This window comes from Vombatus ursinus, unplaced genomic scaffold, assembly GCF_900497805.2.
Source record: "Vombatus ursinus unplaced genomic scaffold, bare-nosed wombat genome assembly UNPS02014945.1, whole genome shotgun sequence".
Taxonomy (NCBI): Eukaryota; Metazoa; Chordata; class Mammalia; order Diprotodontia; family Vombatidae; genus Vombatus; species Vombatus ursinus.
Window position 1 is genome coordinate 4301106 of NW_020954723.1, and position 22685 is coordinate 4323790.

The 22685-nt window shown below is 38.1% G+C and overlaps 1 protein-coding gene and 1 pseudogene across 4 annotated transcripts in view; one reads left to right on the top strand and one right to left on the bottom strand.

The window, feature by feature from the left end:
* Nucleotides 1-22685, top strand: part of TTC7B (tetratricopeptide repeat domain 7B) — a 313914-nt gene that overhangs the window by 65159 nt on the left and 226070 nt on the right. For all 4 annotated transcript variants that reach the window (XM_027844965.1, XM_027844966.1, XM_027844967.1 and 1 more), the window contains 2 exons: nucleotides 3843-3973; nucleotides 16064-16185. In XM_027844965.1, coding sequence (XP_027700766.1) covers nucleotides 3843-3973; nucleotides 16064-16185 — 253 coding nt within the window. The remainder of the gene's footprint in view (nucleotides 1-3842; nucleotides 3974-16063; nucleotides 16186-22685) is intronic.
* On the bottom strand, nucleotides 11713-12275 carry LOC114030190 (annotated as a pseudogene).

The window sequence follows — 22685 nt, forward strand, 5'->3', positions numbered from 1 at the left end:
GGGAACAAAGCAAAAGATCAGTTGAAGGGACTTCTGGGGAGAAGTGATCTTTCAGGGTAAGAGAACTGGTGTGGGTTGGTAGCTTGGAGAGTCAGGAGCAGAGCCCAGAGAGGAATGAAATGAAGAGTAAAATCTAAGAAATTAAGAATGAAATCTAAGGAAAACCCAAGGGATGAATTCTGGCAGAGCAGTGTTAAATATTGTAAAATGGCATAGTAGAAGGAAGACCAAATTTAGCAGTAAGAAGATCTGGATCCAGGGCCCACTTCTGCCACTAATTTGGTGACTTTGGGCAAATCACTTCACATCTTGAGCAGTCAGTTTCTTTTAAAAAAGTGAAAGTGTTACTTTAGATGATCTTTGTGATACCTTCCAGCTTTAATTCCATGAAGTTATGAATCCTTTTTTGTTTAGAATGGTAGATAGTTAATTAAAATAAATGGTAGTTAATTAAAATAAAAAAATAATAATAGTTGATATTTATGTAGGACTTTTATGGGTTACAAAGTACTTTCCATACATTATTTCTTTAGTGTAGGTATTGTTATCTCTATTTTATAGATGAGGAATCTGAGGCTCAGATAAGTTAAGTAATTCCACCAGATATTAAGTGTCAGGACCGAAATTTTGAATTGAAATATTCTGACTTAAGATTGAGAGCTTAATGGGGGCAGCTAGGTGGTGCGGTAGATAGAGCACCGGCCCTGAAGTCAGGAGGACCTGAGTTCAAATTCGGTCTCAGACCAAACACTTGACACTTAACTAGCTGTGTGACCCTGGGCAAGTCATTTAACCCCAATTGCCTAAAAAAAAGAAAATAAAAAAAGATTGAGAGCTTTAACATTTTTCTGATCATACCAGAGCTGCTGATTATCACCTAAGATTCCAATTGTAGATTAATTAACTAATTAATTTATTCTTCATGCATTTTATATCACTGACATTTCAAAAGAGACATCTTAGTACTCATTCTGGACATTAATCATTGTACAGGACTTTAGAGCCCTAAAAAAAAAACTTTGGCCAAAGAGAATATTTATTTTGTTGGGTATGACAGCAGTGTTCAGGATGACAACTTTTTTTTTTTTTTTGGCTAGGCAATGGGGTTAAGTGACTTGCCCAGGGTCACACAGCTAGTAAGTGTTATGTGTCTGACGCCAGATTTGAACTCAGTTCCTTCTGAATCCAGGGCCGGTGCTACAACTTCTTAATAAAAAAACAAAAGATGCACATTTTCAAATACTATGTAACAGTCCTGATTAAATTCAAGTTCATCTGGCTACTTCTTCCTGGTTATGCATCTTAATAAGTAATAGTTAACAGCTGAGACCATATTCTTTTGCATCTGTTTCTCTTCTGAATCTCTTAGGTCTTTGCTTTTAGAATTGGTATAAACAGTTTAAAATCCTATTATTGAACTACTAGAAGGTAAAGAGATTGGGCAAAATTGTTGTTGATGTTTTACTATGCTAAGAATGTTTGTTGTTTTTAACTAAATTGCCAACATTATCTTGTTTCCTTATCCCTTTGTCATAAAAGTAAAGTTCAGATTATGAAATTGGTAATAATGCATAATGGTTTATGAACCATTTCTCCTATAATAACCCAATGGGGAAGGTATTCAAAGTATATTATTCCCATGTTTCAGATGAAGAAACCTAGATTCACTGAGTTAAAATGACTTTCTGTCAATCATACAATTAGTAAATGGCAGATGCCAAGACTTGAATCAGATCTGAGGACTCCTAGCTTAATGCTTTTTCTACGAGAGCATTTAGCTTCTTCCAGTTATGCTTTATGTATGCACATATCTCTTTCTTTGTATTGCATAACAGAGACATGTTTTTTTGGGGAGTTTTAGCTTTCTGGTTATTCGGATTCTGGATAAGTGAGATTTAGGAAGCTCCACTGGTTCAATTATACTTGTTTTCTTCAGGAGCTACGTCCTAATGGTAATTTTATTTTTCCTAATTTTAAAATTTGGACCTCATAAAAGAAAAAAAATTGTTTTGTGTTGTTTTTCTCCAGAAGCAACATACCGCATTCTTTTCTTTTCTCTTTTTTGCTTTTGTTTTAGTGTGGTGTTTAGCTACTGCTTCAGTCATCGTCTTTGGCATTTTTATTTCTGTGAGATATAGGTCTCTCCACCCTGTTTTCAGTTGAAGATGCCTTGGGGGCAGGGATGCTTCTTTCGGGTCTGTTTGTGTAGTCCAGACTGGTCCCTGGTTGCTAAGACTGACTTAGATGGGGGCATGCAGAGATATCTGGTAATGGATCTTCATGTAGACATATTAGCCTACTTTTCTTAGAAGTTGTTTATCTCTGTTCATCTTGGGTTTTAGTTTACCTGGATAATTTTGCTTCGTGAACAAATAGGTACCACAGTGTAGGTAAAAGAGCTCTGAGGTTAGAGTCAAGAAATCTAGGTAGTATTCTTGGTCCTGCTGGGTTTGAGACATCTGTCCTTGGGTCCTAGGACCTAGGTGACAATACAGTGGTCACTTAATGTTGGTTGAAGTGCAGTGAATTCACATTAAACCAGCTGTGTGGCTTTGGGTAAGTCACCTTGCCTTTCTGGGTGTTTATGTCCTTTGAGGCCATCAAAGGGAATTATATGTACACATATAAATGTACTTATACACATGTATGCACACAAACACACACAGAGGTACTGGAGACAGTGTCCACTGGCAGAAAAAGGCCTAAAGGATCCTCCCGTTTGAGCTCTTGGGATACGTGTGACTGCAAGAGACTACTGGTGGTGCAGGAGATCTAGAGCACCAGGCCTTGAGTCAGGAAGACTTGAGTTCATATCCCTACCTGATGACCCTGGGCAAGTCATTTCGCCTCTGTCTGCTTCAATTTCCTCACCTGTAGAATGGTGATAGCCTGTGGTAAAAAGGAGAACTGAGATCTTTCCAGAGCCAAGGAGTGTTCCTGTTCTCTCAGAGGAGAGACGAGCCTGTGCTCCCTCTATTCCTCATCCTCTTAAGAGACTTTTCATTTTTTGTATTTGGTATGTATTTTCAAAATAAACCAGTTTTTGTAAGATACTGTTCAGGCAAATTGACTGAACATCTCAGTAGAGTTGCAGGGCAGAATGCTGATTTAAACCTTTGAAGATTGTTCTTTTACAAATAAGATTGAATGGTAGCCTCAGTAGGAACCTATACTCAGTTAATTTATATAGATTATATATTAATTAATATTTGTTTATATTTTTTATGGATGTATATGAATGTTGTTTTCTCTGAATATATTGTAAGGTCCTTGAGTGTAGGGATTGATTCACTTTTGCTTTTATAGCTCCAGCATCTAACATAGTACATAGGGAAAGCTTAATAAATGCTTAGTGATTGATTGATTAATTGAAGATTTGGGGGTGCTAAGTTGTCCTTTTGCTAGTAATTCTTTTGAGTTGCATATCATATATCTGAAATATTTCTGGATTTATTTAGAAAATACTTTTTAAGCCTTTAGAGTCATGGACATTTCTATTTTACTTGAGAGATTGAAGCTGAATGTTCATTTTTCCACACTGTTATTTTCTTATTCTTATGTCTGAATGATATCATCATGAATGAACAGATTCATACAGTTATCAACCTGTGCCTTGAAGGCAGTTAATTCACCAAACTTCATGGAAGTGTCAGTATTTTAAGATACTCTTTCTCCATTAAGCTTGTGGGGCTTATTTTTCCTTTTTTTTTTTTTCCTGTGTTTCTATCCTTCAGGAAAGGTGGGAGCCTCAGTCAGAGAACTCTTCCTCTGACTGTTCACAAGACAGAGGATCCTGTTACAGACACCATCTTAACCCAATTTTGTGACTTTCTTCATTTCAGGTCTTTGTTTAGAGAAGTTGCCAATTTCCTCTTCTGCTAGTAATCTTCATGTAGACCGGGAGCAAGATATCATTACCTGCTATGAGAAGGCAGGGGACATTGCCCTCCTTTACCTCCAGGAGATAGAAAGGGTGAGTGAGAATGATTTGTACATTCGACATGAACTTTCTGTTCAGGTTAAAGAGGTGGAGAATCTGAGCAAAGCTTTGTTACTGTGTGTTGTATGTCTGACCGAAGTATTTTATGTCTCTGTCCTTTATTCCTCCATCTCTAAGGTGGTGACAGGGGTAATTGTTGGTTGCAGGTGAAGTGGAGAAAATGCTGGACATGGAATCAGAAGAAGGCCTTGGTTTTAGTTGTGGCTCAGCCCTTTTAGAAGCTGCTGACCTTTTGGAAATCACTTAAGTTCTTGGATCTTCATTTTTCTCCTGTGCAAAATTAAGATGTCATATAAGTGCAGGGGTCCTTAATGGGATCTGTGAACTTGTCTTTTAAGAAAACATTTTGATAATTGTATTTAAGTATAATTGGTTTTCTTTAAAAACGTGATTCTGAGAAGGGGCAAGTCCATGATACATGAGAAGGGAAGAACCTGTGGGTTAGTGGGTCTTTGACAGCCTTCTGTTCTTCATGAGGTTATGCTTGGACTAGCCCAGAAATAGAGTGGGAAACTTAGTTTGCACCATTCCTTGTCTTTTTTTTTTTTTTTATTAAAGGCATTTGGGGTTAAGTGACTTGCCCAGGGTCACACAGCTAGTAAGTGTCAAGTGTTTGGTCTGAGACTGGATTTGAACTCAGGTCCTCCTGACTTCAGGGCCGCTGCTCTATCCACGGTGCCACCTAGCTGCCCCCTTTCCTTGTCTTTCTGAGCAGCTCAGTGACAACAGTCAGTAGAATCCTGGACTTGGAGCCACGAAAACCTGAATTCAAATCCTGCCTCAGATACTACCTTTGACCCTGGGCAAGTCCCTTACCCTCTCAGCTTCAGTGTAAAATAGGGATCATGTTCTAGCACCTGTGTCCCAAGGGGCTTGTGAGGATTAAATGAGATAACGCATGCAAAGTGTTTTGGAAATCTTTTCAGTGCTACATATGTGCTAGTTATTATTATTCCTGTCATTAATGGAGTAGTGAGGGAAGGACCAGAATCTTGTATGCCTTATTGTTTTATCAACGTTAGTTTCCTAGTTCATACCTACAATGTGTGGTCCTCAGATTTGGAACATGTGCATAAAATTCCTTTTTGAGGGCTGGAACAGGATGGTTGGGAGATCTAGGAAAGTGACCATGTGTAGGATTGAGGACTAAATCATACCTTATAAATATCAGTGTGGTGATTTTTGACCTAGCCATGCTGGGAAAGGCTGTGTTCTATCTCATAATTTGTCTAAAATGTCACCACAAATGTATTTGTCTTTCTTACCAAAGTGTTATCTTATTGGAAGACTGTTATGAGAAGGGGAAAACCATAGTGTTTGAAATTGTATTATCTTTGAGAAATTGCCAAGACATCTAACACATTTATTTATTCACATTTATTTTTAACTTGTCCATTTCTTCTATTAATTAATGTCTGTTGCTTAGGCCTTAGTAATGGATACTACCTCTTCCTATTCCCACAGCTCACCTCCATCCTAGTGATTTTGAATGTTTTTGCCTTCTAAATGTATTGGTATTTGGGGACCCTTACTTCCCAGCTTTTCTCTCCAGGCTTTCTCCTTATGAATTGCATAATTGCATAGCTGCCTTCTCCTAATCTGAGTGGATAGTTTCATCAGTTGTATACCTTTTGAATGACTTGGGAATTGGCATTTCACAGTGTCATTCATGTGGGCCTTGTAGCGGAACTATCTTTAAGAATGTATGAAACTGAGACTTTTTTCATGGGAAATGAGTTTCAAGTTGCCAATTCCTTATTATTTCAGTATCTTAACAATACTATTGGTATAAGACAAGGAAAGTGAGAGAAACAGAATCTGAAAAAGATGAAAAAAAAATAAGCATGTTAAGTTAAATGCTGCTTAAGAATATTCACCAATCAGATACATTATTTAAGCAAAATGTAAAAACTTTCTGTTTTTATATTTGCAATGCTAGGCATGTTCAGTAGTAGTTTATGCATTTTTACTTACTCGTTGAGGTGAATTCAGATATCCTTTCCTGCCTGTTCTGTGTCTATGGAACATCTGTCTCCAGGAAGATTAAGCATATTACAGGTTGGTGTTGGCTTCTAACTACATTTACCAGGAAGAAAAAGATGTGGATTTGGGGAAAATATTAAAGACAGTTTACAGTGTCAAAGATGGTGGATGAATATTCTATAACCAGTGTTCTGTACCCTTCTATTGGATGTCTTCAGATAAACCACAAGACTTAGTTTTACAAAGGGCAGACGTTTCCCAGGAAGAATAGATGAGAAAAGGATTGTCCTTGATTTACAGTTTTTAAAGTGTAATTTTTATTGTGTCATTCTGTGTGCTTCAGGGTCTCCATTTGTGTAGGAGGAATAAAAATGCTTGACCCTGATTATTTCAGTTTAATACAGCAAACATTTATCCAGTACCTCCTATGGATTAGACATCTCTGGGTAGGCACCAGGGATAGAAAGGCAAAAATAAAACATGACTTCATTGGATTGTGTTGAGAGTAAATGAGTTGTTTTTGAGAGTCCTGATGTGAAAGTTTATATTATCAAGGTTGTTTAGATATCTGTAAATTTTTTTCTGGAGGAGGGAAAGGAGTTGCTGTCTTAAAGGGAAGAAAAGATTTCTGTGTGAATGCTGCATTTTTCTCTATAATTGAATATAATAAATCAGGTAGTACAGAATTTGTTATGACATATTTATAACCTTGATTAATTTATACTCAGAAGTGACATTATGCCAAAAGTAAATAAAGTTGTCATCCTGAAAGAAATTTCTACTGGTGTATTTCTATTAATAAAGATGATTTCATACTTATATATCTACTTATGTATCTTGCTTTTAGCAAATGAAATCATCTTGTCTTTGTCTTCTGTGAACATCAGTTAATAAGTCAGTTATGACTTCCTTCAGCATGATTTGTACCAGAGATAGAAACTTTAATTTCTGCTAACAATTTATTTCTTTATTCTCTATTTTAGAGGGAAAAGGTTAATATTCAATTGTAGGACTTTTGTACCCTTTGTCTTTACTGTTTTTGGTATCTGGTGTCTGGAGATGAAACATCAGGTACAAATTATTGCAGTAGTAAGCCTGAAAACCATTCCCAGTTATCCAAGAAAGCTCCCAGTAGCTACCTGATCTGCAGATTTCTTCCCTCCATTTGGCGCTTACTATGTGTCCACTTGACATTTATCTTAGAGCAGACATTCTTAACCTTTTTTTGTCTAATGGTCCCCTTTGGCAGTGTTGTGACAGCCTGCCCCTTCTCAGAATTATGTTTTTAATTGCATAAAATAAAATACATAGGATTATAAAGGAAACCAATTATATTTAAATGCAATTATGAAAACATTAGAGCAAACAAGTTCAATTACCCCTCCTTCTCCTCCTCCTCCCCCCCCTCCCCATTACAAACCTATCTTCCTTTTAGTCCAACAACCTGGTTCCTTAGATGAGAAAAATAAAACCCTGAGAGATTGTGACTTGAAAAAGGTCACCCAGAGCTGCTGAGGGTCAGGGTATGACTAAAAGCACAGAAGACAGAGGATTACAGAGTAAACCAACTATATATTAAAATACAATTATCAAAATGCTAAAGGACAAACAGAGTTCACAGGCTCCAGGTAAAGAACTTCTGTCTTGGCAGTGAAATATGTTGGAGGATTTGGAAGTTGGTTTAGATGTAAGGTCACCTTGTAATCTGAATTCAGAACCAAGAGAATATATAGAAAGGTCTCAGGAAAGGGCTCAGTAACCATTGAAGGCCTATTTATCATCTTAATGTTCTAAAATACTGGAGCATGAAAAAAAGGCTTCTCATACTTTTACCTAGAGTGCTCCCTCTCTTTTATTTTAGCCAAAGTAGTATGTAAAAAAAAAGCTCTCAGTTTCATGGAGAAACTCTTTTGAATCAATGCTTCTTTTTTTTTTAAAGTTTTTTTTTAAATTCTGAATTTAACAAACCAAATAAAATGAGTATTTTCTTTTTAAAAAAATTTTTAATTAATTTATTTTGAATTATCAACAATCACTTCCATATACTTTTGAGTTTTAAATTTTTCTCCACCTCCCTCCATATCTCCTTCCCCAAGACAGTGCACAATCTGATATAGGCTATACATATATATTCCTATTAAACATATTTTCACATTAGTGATGTTGTAGGTAAGAATTAGAACCAATAGGAGGAACCACCAGAAAGAGGAAACAAAAGACAACAGAAGAAAATAAAATAGGAAATAGTATGCTTCGATCTTCATTCAAACTCCATAGTTCTTTCTTTGGATATGGATAGCATTTTCCATCATGAGGCCTTTGGAGATGTCTTAGATCCTTGTATTGCTGACAAGGGTCAAGTCTATCAATATTAGTCATTGAACAACATGACTGTTACTATGTACAACGTTCTCCTGGTTCTGCTCACTTCACTCAGCATCAGACCGTACAAGTCTTTCCAGGTTTTTCTGAAGTCAGCCTGTTCATCATTTCTTATAGCACAATAGTATTCCATTACATTCCTATACCACAACTTGTTCAGCCATTCCCCAATTGATGGGCATCCTCTCAATTTCCAATTCTTTGCTACCACAAAAAGAGCTGCTGTAAATATTTTTGTACATGTAGATCCTTTTCCCATTTGTATGATCTCTCTGGGATATAGCCCTAGCAGTGCTATTGCTGGGTCAAAGGGTATGCACATTTTTATAGCCCTTTGGGCATAGTTCCAGATTGTTCTCCAAAATGGTTAGATCATTTCGCAACTCCACCAACAATGCACTAGTGTTCCAATTTTCCCACATCTTCTTCAACATTTATCATAAAATGAGTATTTTCATGTACAAAGTACCTTAAGAAGAGGGTTGAATGTGAAACTGCAAGTCTCTATTACATACAGCTTACTTTTCATTTTCCTTTTTCCTGTAATAAATTCAACGTGTAACTTTCAGAGCTGTCTGGTTTATCCGTATTTCCTTTTAACCTTCAGTTTTCTTCTCTGCATTATGAAAATAATTTCCATAACCCTATTTTCTTTCTTTTTGGAGGCACCTCTATAGCAACCTCTCCTCCATCTTTTCTCCCTCCCCCACTGAGCAAGGGGACCCTCCTCATAACATATATGTATAGTCAAGCAAAAGAAATTCCTACATTGACCCTGTCCAAAAATATATCTCTTTCTGCCTCTTGAGCGCATCCCATCACTGTCAGGACATGGATAGCATGTTTCATGATGATTGGTCATTGAATTGATACATAATTGTTTTTCTGAATTGTTTTTCTTTTCTTTTTTTGGAGGCAGTTGGGGTTAAGTGACTTGTCCAGGGTCACGCAGCTAATAAGTATCTGAGGTTGGATTTGAACTCAGGTCTTCCGTACTCCAGGGCTAGTGCTGTATCCACTGTATCACCTAGTTGCCCTCTGAGTTATTTTTAAAATTTTATTTATTTATTTATTTGACAATTGGGGTTAAGTGACTTGCCCAGGGTCACACAGCTAGTAAGTGTTAAGTGTTTGGTCTGAGGCCAGATTTGAACTCAGGTCCTCCTGACGTCAGGGCCGGTGCTCTATCTACTGCGTCACCTAGCTGCCCCTGAGTTATTTTTTTTAACTCTTGTTTTTGTTTTAAGTTATTCTTTTGGTTCTTCTTTCTTCCTCACACACTTTTCTTAAAAGTGTTGTATTTGTGAAATATACTTGGTGGTGGTGACTTGCAGTGTGTTTTTGCACTGTTGTGTCAGGAATCCTGTGTGAAGAACAGAGTAACCCCATTGGGCCCTGAGATTTTCTCCTGCTCTCTTCTCAGCCCAGTTCCATTCAGGAATCTTGGCTTCACTCTTAAATCCCCTCCCTGACTTCTGCTCCTCTTCAAGAGCCTTGTTTTCTTGTCCTTTATCTGAGAGCCTGGGAAAGGGGAAAATAAACAAGGTTCTGAATTGCAGATAAGGTGAATTGGTGTTTATGGTGCCTCTTGTCTCTTCCCTCTCCAATTTCTTCTTTTTTTTCCTTTTTTTTTTGGTGAGGCAGTTGGTGTTAAAGTGACTTGCCCAGAGTCACACAGCTAGTAAGTATTATGTGTCTGAGGTCAAATTTGAACTCAGGTCCTCCTGATTCCAGGGCCTCTATCCACTGAGCCACCTAGCTGCCACCAGTTTATTCTTTAAACAAAATAATGTTTCTGCAAAAATAATTTTTCTAATGCTTAGGTCATAGGAAAAAGATTATGGATTCAGAAGAAGAATGGACTTTAGGGATATCTAGTCCAGCCCTTTTTTTAATTGCTGAGGACAGTGAGTCCCGGAAAGGTAGAGTAACTGGCCCCAAGTTACACAGCTAGTAAGTAGCAGAAGCAGGATTTGAGTCCCATTCTCTGACTCCTGAATCCACTTCTCTTTTACCTACATCACATTGTCACTTCCAGGTTCAAAAACCTTCAAGGGGCTCATTGTTTCTTATAGGGTAAAATAAAAACCTCCTTAGTGTGACATTCAGGGCCTTTTACACTCTTGGCTCCATCCTGACTTCCCAGTCAGATTTCATATTAGAAGGTTTTCTATACTCTGCCCTCCAGCCAGACCAGTCATCTAGCCCTTTCCTGCTTCCATATGGGCTGCTCTCTCAAGCCAGTAATAGTCTCTTTGATTGTCTGACTGATGAAATGCTTCTTTTCCCTTGAGTATCATCAGCTCAGGCTCACTTTATTCATGAAATTTTGTCAACAAACTCTCCCCACCAGCTTTAAGGGGATTTTGTCAGTATTACTTTCTGTCTTGTAGCATACCTAGTCATTTACCTGCCATCTTTCATATTAGATTGTAAGCTGTATGTTTCTGTCACCTAGCACAGAGTGCCTATGTGCTTAGTAATTTTTTTATTTGCATTTAATCAGATTTTTAAAATTGACCTAATCAAATCTGTTTCCATGTTCTCAGGAAAGCTAGTTTTCTTTCTTCCTTCCTTCCCTTTCCTTTCCTTTCCTTCTTTTCCTTTCCTTTCCTTCTTTCCTTCCTTCCTTTTTTCTTTTTTTCTTTCTTCCTTTCTCTTTCTTTCTTTTCTCTCTCTTTCCTTTCCTTCCTCCCCTCCTCCCTTTTTTCCCTTCTTCCCTCCCTTTCTCCTTTCCAATAAAAGCCATTGGTTAAAAAAGACAGCAGTGGGGGCAGCTAGGGGGCGCAGTGGATAGAGCACCGGTGCTGGAGTCAGGAGGACCTGAGTTCAAATCTGGCCTCAGACACGTAATACTTCCTAGCTGTGTGACTCTGGGCAAGTCACTTAAGCCCAATTGCCTCACTAGAAAAAAAAAAGACAGTAGTGAAATGCTTATGTTTCTTTTAGAGAAATTGTAATAGTTCAGTTTTTATAATCCATGGTTGAAATGATTTTTATTTTTGGTTATTTTGAACTTGACAAACCCCAACAAACGTGATCATTTCCATATACCTAGAATAGAAAAGTAGGATTTTATATGAATCTATGATTATATATAATAAATGAATCTATATTTTATGTGAATCTATAGCCTGAGTTTTTAAAACCTGTTCTGCTTATCCGTAACTTTTTCTTAACTTCCTTCTGATCTCTTCTGTGCATTTAAAAATGCTTCAATGATTTTCTCTTTCTTTTTTTTTGGCTATTACTGTCACAACTCTCTTCTCACTAAATTTCCTCCTACCCGTTATAATTTTTTTTTTTAGTTATTCCAAATATTTTAATCAGAGTTCTGTGCAGGGCATTTAAAACACCAGTTTGTGAAGATAAATTCCATTGGAGAGAGAGAATACAGAGGGCAAGCAGCCACAGAGCTGAGGAATTTTCTTGATTTGGGGCAGGATCTGAGAGTCCACTGTTTTCTGATCAGCCTTGCACTGCTCCGTAATCTTGTATTTCTCTTTTTCTGTGTCAGAAATCTCTCCTTCTTGATGTCTAGGTTCACGGAGCCTCTTTTTCTTGAAGTTAGCATCAGTAAGATGATTTGGAATTTTTACACCTGAAAGGTTAACCCTGGTAGAGGTGGCAATGGCAGATTTCTGATGGGTCCTTCTCAGAGGAACACGGTTAATAATCAGAGGTCCGGTCACCAGTAGCAAGCCACTAGCCAGCTGCTTCAGGAAAACTACTCGCTTGCCCCTGTGGCGGCCGGTGAACATGATGAAAACCATGCCTGGGGTGATGCTGGATCGAAGTCTCCTCACTTGCTGGCTGAGGGGTTTTTGCCATGACTTAGCAGCTTTCCAGGCACATCCTCAGTAGGGTAATACCTTGGCATCTTGCGAATCTTTACCACACGAGTTCTCCATTCTTATCACCACCAACTGGCTTTGAAATAGTAGCAGGCCCTTCTCTTTCTTTTTCCTTTCAATCTGGGTTTTTGGTGTGGGATATTTCCGCTTGTACATGTCTCTCCTGGAATACGTTGCAGACCTAGAATATTGAATGATCCCTCCGGCCAGGACTGGGTTCTGACTGCAGTGCTTTTGGGGCTTTTTCACCACCTTTTCAGCCACATCTTCCTTCTTGTTTTTCTCCTTTTTTTCTTTTCGGACCTTCTTTTCCTTTGGTTCCTTTGGAGGTTTTTTGTCTGCCATCTTGAGAGAAGGGAAAGAGCCCGTTATAATTTTTTTAAACAAAAAACAAACCAAGTAAAATATATTGACCTTGTTTGAAAACATATGTCTAGTTCTGTATCTTGAGTCCATCACCTCTCTCTCAGGAAGTAGGTAACATTCCTCACCTTTGGTCCTTGGGAGTCATGATTAGTCATTGTTTTGATTGGAGTTCTTAAGTCTCATACAGTGTTGTAGTCGTTGAATAAATTGTTTTCTAATTCTGCTCATTTTACTCTGCGTTAGTTCATAAAAGTTTTACCAGGTTTCTCTGAATCCATCCCTTTTACCATTTTTCATGGTACAGTAATATCTTATTACATTTGTATACTTTGTTCAGCTTTTCCCTAACTGATGGGACTTTATGGTTTAAAATTTTTTCTCACAAAAATATTAGTGTATTATCATACAAGTATTTTAAATCCACATTTTATAGATGAGGAGACTGAGAAAGTTAAATGATTTGCTTTACACCACTCATAAGTCATACTACTAGCAGAGCTGGGACTTAAAACCAGAAATTCTGATTCAAAGTCCAGTGTTTCTTCTGTAACACTTAGCTGCCTGTTTTTAAGACATCAAGAAATTTGTAATATTTGGGATTTGATGAGTAGTTGGGGATTTTGGAAAGCTCTTTTACCTGTCTCTATAAAGTGAGTTCTTTCTCACTAGAGGCATTCAAACGGAGGTTAGGTAAACATTTTTTATTTATTTTTATATATTTTTTAATTTTTATCTTTTTTGGGTTAGGCAATGGGATTAAGTGGCTTGCCCAGGGTCACATAGTAAATGTTATGTGTCTGAGGCTGGATTTGAACTCAGGTTCTCCTGAATCCAGGGCTGGTGTTCTATCCACTGCGCCACCTAGCTGCCCCCTAAAAGTGCAGCTTTATTAATATGTCTTTTTTTTTTTTAAATTTTTGGTGAGGCAGTTGGGGTTAAGTGACTTGCCCAGAGTCGCACAGCTAGTGAGTATCAAGTGTCTGAGGTCAGATTTGAACTCAGGTCCTCCTGACTCCAAGGCTGGAGCCCTATCCACTGTGCCACCTAGCTGCCCCTGGGTAAGCATTTTTTACAGGTCAGCTAGGTTGTGCAGTGGATAGAGTGCTGAGCTGGAGTCAGGAAGACTAACCTTCCTGAGTTAAAATCTGGCCTCAGATACTTAACTAGCTGTGTGACCCTGGGCAAGTCACTTAACCCTTTTTGCCTCAGTTTCCTCATCTGTCAAATGAGTTGGAGAAGGAATGGCAAACCGCTCCACTCTCTTTGCCAAGAAAACCCCACATGGGGTCACGAAGAGTCAGACATGGCTGAAAGCATTGAATCGTAACAGACCAGGTGTTGGAGATACTGTAGATGGGATACTTATTTCACGTAGACGCTCAAATAGATGACTGGTAGGGTACTTTACAACTCTGAGATTCCCTGTGTTTAAAAAAGGTAGATCTTTGATTTAAAGTAGGTAATGGGTAGGTTGCAATTTACTTAAATGATGTTGCCTTAAGTACATGTTTAGAGACTTTTTAGGGTAAGAGAGATTTGTGTATGTTTGCTTATCAGTTTGGCACCTAAATGGCCATTGAATAGAGTGCTGGGCCTGAAGTCAGGAAGACCTTCGTTCACATCTGGCCTCAGGCACTTACTGACTCTGTGACCCTGGGCACGTCACTCTGTCTACCTCAGTTTTCTCATCTGTAAAATGCGGATTACAATAGCACCCACTTTCCAAGCGTGCTGTGAGGATCAAATGAGATAATATTTGTACAGTAGCTGAGATAATATTTGCACTTAATAAGCCTCCCTTCCTTCACTCCCTTCTTCTCTCCCTCTATTCCTGTCTTCCTTACTCTTGAATGTTTCTTCTGGTTTTGGGGCAAAATCTTCCCTGAATGTTTAAAAAATTATTTCATTAAAATTCAAGCAGATTCTTCCACGAGGAAGTGCCAGCCAGTATATGAGAAGTGTTGAGAATTACTTTCCCTGAATGACCCTTAGAACTGGTTATGATTGCCTTATGATGTTACTTCATTATTTCTGCATCTTGAGTCTTTTGGCCTTACAAGTTTAAATCAATCTGCTTAGTGCGGGGAGCAGTGATAAATGCTGTTACTCACCTGTATTGATGGTTTTAAATTAATTTCTTTAAATTTTGAACTTAAATACATACAAGAAAGCATTTCCATACTCAAAGCAGAATACAAAAGCAGATTCTATATGAAGCCATGAAACTCAATTTCATAATGCTTAATTTTTTAAAAAGTACATAATAAATTTTACACATTACTTTTAAAACTATCCTGGTTGTCTGTACTTCCTTCCGTATTTCCTGCTCTACTTTGAAGTAAAAAATGTTTCAGTGGCCCTCTTTTTTTTTTTTGCATTGTTTATTGCTAACCCTCCATCCCCCCAACCTCCCAGTTAATAGAAAGCAAAAAAAAGCAGAACAAAAATAAAACTCCGTTAGCAAATGAGCATAGTCATTTAAAATGAGTTCACACAGTGGTTGTATCCAAAAATGTACATCTCTGGGTCTATCACCTCTCTGTTACATGGTGAATGAAATGTGTTATCATAGGTGCTCTGGAGACATGGTTGGTCATTGCTTTCATCAGAGTTCTTAATGCTGTCAAAGTTTTTTCTTTACCATGTGGTTGTACTTGTGTAAATTATTCTCTTGGTTATGCTCATTTCACTTGGTGCCAGTTCATACTACCCAGGATCCTCTGAAATCATCTTTTTCATCATTCTTTATAGTGCAATAATATTTCATTAGAACATTCATATACCATGATTTGTTTGTTGGAATTCTTTACTTTCTTTATAGCTTGTTTCAAACTTTATGAAAATCATTCCCCAGTTAAGAGGCACTCCAAAGTGCACCCTTGGCTCTCCCCCCCCCCATTTTACCTATCTGTAACCTTGGGCACATTTGCTTCTTCTCTCTGGGCCTGTTTGTTTACCTGTAAATGAGGGAATTGGGTTATAGGATTTATAAGGTCCCTCTCATGTCCTGTGCGTCTATGAGAAGCTCCTGCTTCTGACTGTGTATGTAAGGGGGTCAGCCTCCTTAGCATAGCTCTTTCCAACTTGAGTGGCATCCCTCTTGGGGCTGAGGTCTGCTTCTGCCCTTCGATTGGGACTCTGAGCTCTGTGACCCTGTTGCTCTTTCCCATGGTGTTGTCCCACTTCAGTTTCTCTTCCTCAAGACCATCTTCCTCTCTCCTTCTGTCATTCACCTAAGCCCCACTTCTGTGTCAGACTTACTGGGCTTCACATTATGTGAGTGAGTTTTGTTCGTGCACCTGGCTTAGAAAAGCCTTCTTTCTTTGCTTCATATTACTGGTGGGCAGCCCTGAATCTGGGACTATACATTTACCTTTTTATCTTGAACTAGATTGTTAAACATTTTGTGGTTTTGCATAGCAAGGAAGTGGACTTATAGAATATGCCTAATTCCTTTACTTATTTTCTCTCCCTCCAGGTACTTATTACCAATATTCAAAATAGAAGTCCTAAGCCTGGCCCTACACTCCATGATCAAGAACTAGGTTTTTTCCTAGAAACAGGACTACAGAGAGCCCATGTCCTTTACTTCAAAAATGGGTAAGAGTTTTGTCCCTTCCTAGCTCTGCTCCTTCCAGTGGATAAAAATAGGAAACCCTGCTCTGCTGCCTTTAGATTAGTTTCTGTACTAAGTAAGCTTTTTAAAATATGAACTAGAATGGAAGGATTTTAGCAGCTCTGTAAAAATCAGGGAAAAAGAACCCAGCTCATTATTCCTTGTTGGCCCTGGCTCTGCCCATACTAGATGTGTGGCACTGGAGGATGGGAACAGGGTGCCTTTCAGGGAGTCAAGGGTGGCAAGGGTGCAGGAGGGACTGGGTAGGCTTTTCTCATGGGGTGTAGCACAGCTCAGGCCTCAGATCATTTGAAGAAAGAAGGGATCCTTTCTTGGGAACCTTTTCCCTTGGCATGTGGAACTCCTCCCTTCATACACTGGTACTGCCATGTAGTATTCAGGCTCTACCTAGCCTCAGGTTGTTTTCACAAAGTTTGAAGCATAGACTATAAATGAAATGAGGAGAGTCCCACACATACATGTTAAGTATTGCCAGTACCTCTTAAAGTCATTATTTTACAGCTTAAGTGTGTAATGATTGTAATATTGCTGATTATCTAAAGCAGAGGTGTCAAACTTGCTGCCCTTGCCTCTTGGGTCCAGCAAAACTCCCAAGTGCTATAGAACCAGATTAAAATGCAGTTGGGAAATGTTTAACAAAATAAACAAAAATGCAATATAACATAGATAATGTAGCTCATAGTTTTCTAAGTCAGCACATGGCCCCAGTTATCTCCCTTTATTCGAGTTTGACACCACTGTTCCAAAGCATTTGGTTTAGGTGGTTCATGTTGTGCCAAAAGTCATATGATAAATGTCATAATCTTTTTTCCAAATCTTTCCCATTGTTGCCTATTTTAACAATGTGCTGCAGGATAGATGTACATGAAGATCAACAGTATATATCTGGACATTCTTGGTTAAGTCACCTCTAGTCCCTCTTAGGCTTTGCATGGGATGTCCTTTGTAGCTCTTATAGACTTCCTTTAGTATATAATAAAGTGTGCTTTGTAAGGCAGAAAGGACATAAATCCCAGTCCTCACAAAATGAACAAAGTTATTCATCCTTCTCTTCATTTTTAAGAGCTTCAAAACTTGGGGCACAGTTTGCAGATGCAAGGATTTTATTTGTATGGATGGCCCAGAGCCAGCGTGTATTCTTTTTCTGGAGTGGGAGAACAGGTGGCTGCTGTTTTCCAAGTAAAGATAAATCATTGGCTAGGCATGTTAGCACACGCCTGTGGTCCTCACTTCCAGGGAGGCAAGACTGGAGGTTCTCTTGTGCTCAGGAATTCTGAGCTGCCCTGGGCCATGCTGATTGAGTGTCCCCTCTGAGTTTGGCATTAATTTGGTGAGTCCCTGGGATTAGGGGGCCATCAGATTGTCTGAGTAAGGAGTGAGCTGGCCCTGGTTGGAAAATAATTGGGTCAGAGCTCCTGTGCCTATCAGTAGTAAGATTGGGCCTGTGAGTCTCCTTTGCACTTCCAACCTGGGCAAGATAGGGAGACCTAGTATTTTTGATTTTTTGTTTGTTGTTGTTTTTTTTATAAAGATAACTCTCTAGTGTGGGGAAAATAGTCCTTTATTACAGATTGGGTTTGAGAGGATCCAGTAAGCAAACTTGAGATAAAAGCTTCAAGATTTGAAACTGTTAGCTTTGGCATGAAAATGTTTCCTGAGTTTGATCTCATCTGCAATGGATTGAGATAGAGAAATGCATGTCTTTTGAGCCCAATATTGTATTCTAGCTTATTTGCTATTATAAGTAGTGGGTAGGGGAAAATGGAACACATTGCTCTTTTTCCATTTTTATACTTTCTCAAATTAAAAGACTTTTTTTTCACAAAAAACCTCCCAACACCCCCTTCTTCTTCTTTTCTTCAACTCTGACAAGCCATAAGCAATGTTAAGGGAATGACAAACTTCTGAAGGAAGGGCTTCATTCATTTGGGTCTTAGATATGTTATCATCTCCTGAAATTCAGTGATTGAGGTTGGGAAATATGAGACAGGGGAAGAGGAAGCAAAAAATCTTCCAGATTTTAGTCTGTTTCCTTGACATGCTGACTATACATGTCAACTACATATTTTAGAAGAATAGAGTTTTGCTGTTAATGGACCAATAAATTATAGATTAAGTTTAACTCCATGATGTCTCTTCTTCTTGACTCATACCGCACAACTCATTAACATGGTATTAAGGAAATTTAGTCCTTTTAAAGGGCTTAAATTTTTTTCCCTAATATTGTTCAATGACACTTAATGTTGGATTTTGAATTCCAACTGCTTGATAATAGTGATGTGTTTGCTTCTGCAGAAGTGACTAAAGGGTTTTGACCATTGAGTTTAGTTTTAATATCGTAAAATGGGAGAGACAACAGTCCTTCAACTTGGCCTTTTTGATCCGCCTTTATATAAGTGGTTTTGAAAGTGACTTAAAAGCCATGCGTAGCAGAAATTTGTCATCGTAGTCTTAGGGTGAGTGTCTCCATGTTGGCATGAATGAACTGAATGTTGGTGGCTCCAGAGAGGCCCAGTCTGGAGGGGTTTTCAGTTTGGTGATCAAACATTACCAACAGGTCAGTATTCAAAATGCTGAAAGCATCGCTGTGGTAGCAATTAGACTAAATGGTTTTAATATTTAGAGTTGATATTGCTAATAATGATGAAGGGTTTTCACTGCAGAGTTCCTGTTTACATTATCCTGCTTTCCTCTTTGCCTCACTCCCACATTATCTTTATGTCCTCTGAATTGGCTGATATTTTATTTTTGGAGGTACAAAAAAACTTTCAGTTCCTCAGTGTTCCTGGAGTGAAGGGAGACAGATGGGGGTTTTGGTTGATTTTTTTTTCAGTTGTGGAAAATGTAGCAACATGAGTTTAACAAATAAAAGATGGAGAGTTATAGAAGACACCTTATCCTTGAGAAATATTTCTTCTAGCTTCATGGGTGTCATTGCCAGCATTAACTGGACTTATAGTAATTGATCTTTTCTCTTATTACCTCTTATCTTCTCTCAAAGTGATTGCCAAATAGATGAACTTGGGATTTATCTATTTATTGAGTAAGCCCCAAAATACTACTTTAACTTTGTTAATGCAGAGAAACCTTAATCATTCCATAGTACCCTATTTGGAAAGTACGTTAAGAATTTATCTTGTTCATCCTTCCTCTTTCAAAATTCAGTTCAAATTTTCAAACATTCATTACATACCTAACATATGCAAGACACTGGGGAATGTAGAGAAAATTTGCTAGCCTTTGCCTTTAAGATGTTACTGTTTATAAGGCATATATGATAAATGTAAAGGAGAGACTCAGAATTTGAAGGGTGAGATCAAGGAATTTATAAGGACCTTGGATATCATTTAATTCAGTTCATGTTTATTATCCAGTCCAACATGCTTTTTGGTAATTTGGAAGTCTCTGTGAGCTGAAGTGAGTTGTCAAGGTCACACAGGTTGTTAATGGCAGACCTGGGACTCCTTTTAGCTGGGGGCTTTGGTAAGGAATCCATTAAAGAAACATTACCTGAGCTCAGCCTTGAAGGAAAGTCATGATTTCAAAAGTTGGGGTGAGGAAAGAAGGAAGTATGTTTCAGGAACCAGGAGCGGATGGTCTGTTCAAATGTAATAAGGTGTGGGAAGGCAAAACTAAATCAGAGAATAGCTAATTGAGAGCATGAAGAAGCATTGAATGAAATTTGGCTGGAATGGTAGCTTGAAGTCATGGTGCGCCTTGAAATCCAGGCTTAGGAGTTTGTATTGTATCCTTTAGGCAGAGGGTGAAGAGGGAAGGTGAGAAGTCTCTCAAAGTGGCTAACCCTAAACCATACAAAAGAACTATCATTTTTTTTCCCCTTCAGATTCATAAGAGATTACATAACTTATGTTATCATTAACATAATCAGCATCATAAAGCTTTGTCTATCTAGCCTGTTCACTTATATTTTAGCTAATCATTCATGCTACAAGAGAGGTCAGTTTCTTCATTTTCAGTCTTCATTGGAAGGAGAGAACAGCTGGTTGCAATAAATATTTGTGGAATTAAATCTAAGTGTTATCCCTTCTGTCCCATAGTTCCTTTTTGTATGACCAGTTTTGGAGTATATACCCATCTGCTCATCTTCTAGCTGCAGGTGGCAAGAAATTTTCCCATTGGAGGAAGCTATGAATTCCTGGCATTCAAGACCTTTCACATTTGGGCTCTAAGCTGCCTTTCTAACTTTATTTCAGTCTACTCCCCTGAATGCATTATGTGTTCTAGCAAAATTGGACTAGTCATTATACTTCAAACATTCTGACTGAGGCTCTAACCAGCTTTGTTCCCTTAAGCAAGTCATTTAATTTATCAAGGCCTCATTTCCCTCCTCTTTGTAAAGAGGTTCAGACTAGATCATCTCTGAGGCCTGACATTTAGTGGTTCTGTGATGTACTTTTTCTTCTTCATGGCATTTCTTACCTCAGGAATGCCTACATATATCTCCATATGTTAATATCCCATCATCCCATCCATCAATGCTCACTCAGCTCAAATGACATTTCTTTAACTTTCCCCAATTACTTCTTTAGCCCCCTTCCCTCAAGCTAGCATGATCCCCCTCATATGATTTTGTAGCACTTTGTGGTGTTATGTGTTTAGAATATTCTAATGTGTATACAAGTTTGTGTAAAAATAATAATTTATATAGACTAATACAGAAATGTTTTATGTGATTCTATATGGATAACCTATATCTTATTGTTTACCATGGGGGGAGGGTCAGGAGGGAGGGATAGAATTTGAAACTCAAAACTTTAAAAAAAATGTTAAAAATTGTTTTAACATGTAATTGGGGAAAAGATATATTAAATACAAAATAATAATTTATTAAGTGCCTACTGTTGCCTGGCACTGTGCTGAGTACTGGTATACAAAGAGTATGAGAGTCCCTGCCCTCAAGAAGCTCACAATCTAGTGAGGGAAGACAGTATATAAAAAGAAGCTGAAAGAGGGTAGAAGCTGGGTACCTGGCTCAGGGGCATGTTGAAGTCCTGCTGCTGGGGTGGGAGATGGTCTGAAGAGGTAAGAATTTTAAAGTTGATTTCATGTAACAGAATGATGAGTTTCTGGAGATGATGAAGCCTGGCAAATTAGCAGAGTGGGAAATGTTGGGGTGCATTCCCTGAGCTCTCTCCTTAAATGGTGAAGGATCTGGGAGGAGCTCTCCAATGCCTACCCTTTCCAATGAGGTTGGGCAGGTGCATAGAGCATGGAGAAGGTGTGATTGGCAGAGTTGATTTCATCTTGCAGACTGTAGAATTGGGGAGGGGGAAGGGGGGAGGCAGTTGGACTGGATGACTTCTAAGGTTCCTTCCAGCTCTGCAACCTGTGATGCTCTGATCTTACAATCCCCACTAGATTCTATACTCCTTGAAGGCAGAAACAGGGCTCCCTCAGCCTTTAACCTATTGCACAGAACTTAGTGGGTGCTTATGTTTGTTGAATACATGAGAAAATATTTTATGATTTAGTGGTAAGTGGAGTCTTAGACTAGATACCATCAGAGGGCAAAGACTACCTCCTTGTTTTTTGTGTGACTTGGTCATAGTGAGCACATAATATAAATTACCATATTGGTTTTAATATAGGCCACCCTGAGATAGACTGCATTCCTAAATGTACTCTTATTGAAAGGGGGAAAAAGGTATATATTTGTACACTGAAAAGAGATTTTAGGCTAGTTTGTACAAGCTTGATTTGAGGGGAAAGTGTGATTTGTATGTGGATCAATATGATGCTAACTAATTGGCCAGTTAATTCTGTAGAAAGTTTTGTTTCAGTTGAATAAGAGGTTCTTGAAAAATGGACTCTTTCATTTTTATTGTTTATCTTTATATAGAAACTCTTTAAACAGATTAATTTGTGTTTGCATAAACAGACATTTAAAACGATTGCTTATCTGATCAACCACTAATATAAGTGAAATATGTTGAAGATACAATTTATTTGGATGGCACTTAATAACCAATCTTTACGATGCGGTTTTCAGGGTAGAAAAATAAGGGTCAGATTTAATTGTGACTGCAGGGTAATTTCTTACATTGCATGAAACTCCCAGCAGCTGACTTACAGAATTTAACCCAGGTTTCTAGTGCAGGCATCTGTGTGAGAGAAAAATGCTTTTTGAGTGATTGCAACTATAGTTACCATGGAGTGTGTGCTTGTAATGTGAATTATTCAGTTTATGTGATTCAAAAAAAAAATTAAGTACCTCTAGTTAACAAAGAAAATTGAAGGCATTTCATGCTTCTTTGTCACTTTTCAGCCATTCAGGTCTTCATTGTCACCAGGATGAATAATAAAATAAGATTTTTTTTAATGAATTCACAGTGATTAAGTTGGTTTCTTTTGGGACAGTTTGCTTCTTTTTTTCAGGACATAGTTGCTCCTGAATATACAGTTTACCTTCTTTTTCAGGGTGTATCACCTTGTTCGTTTTCAG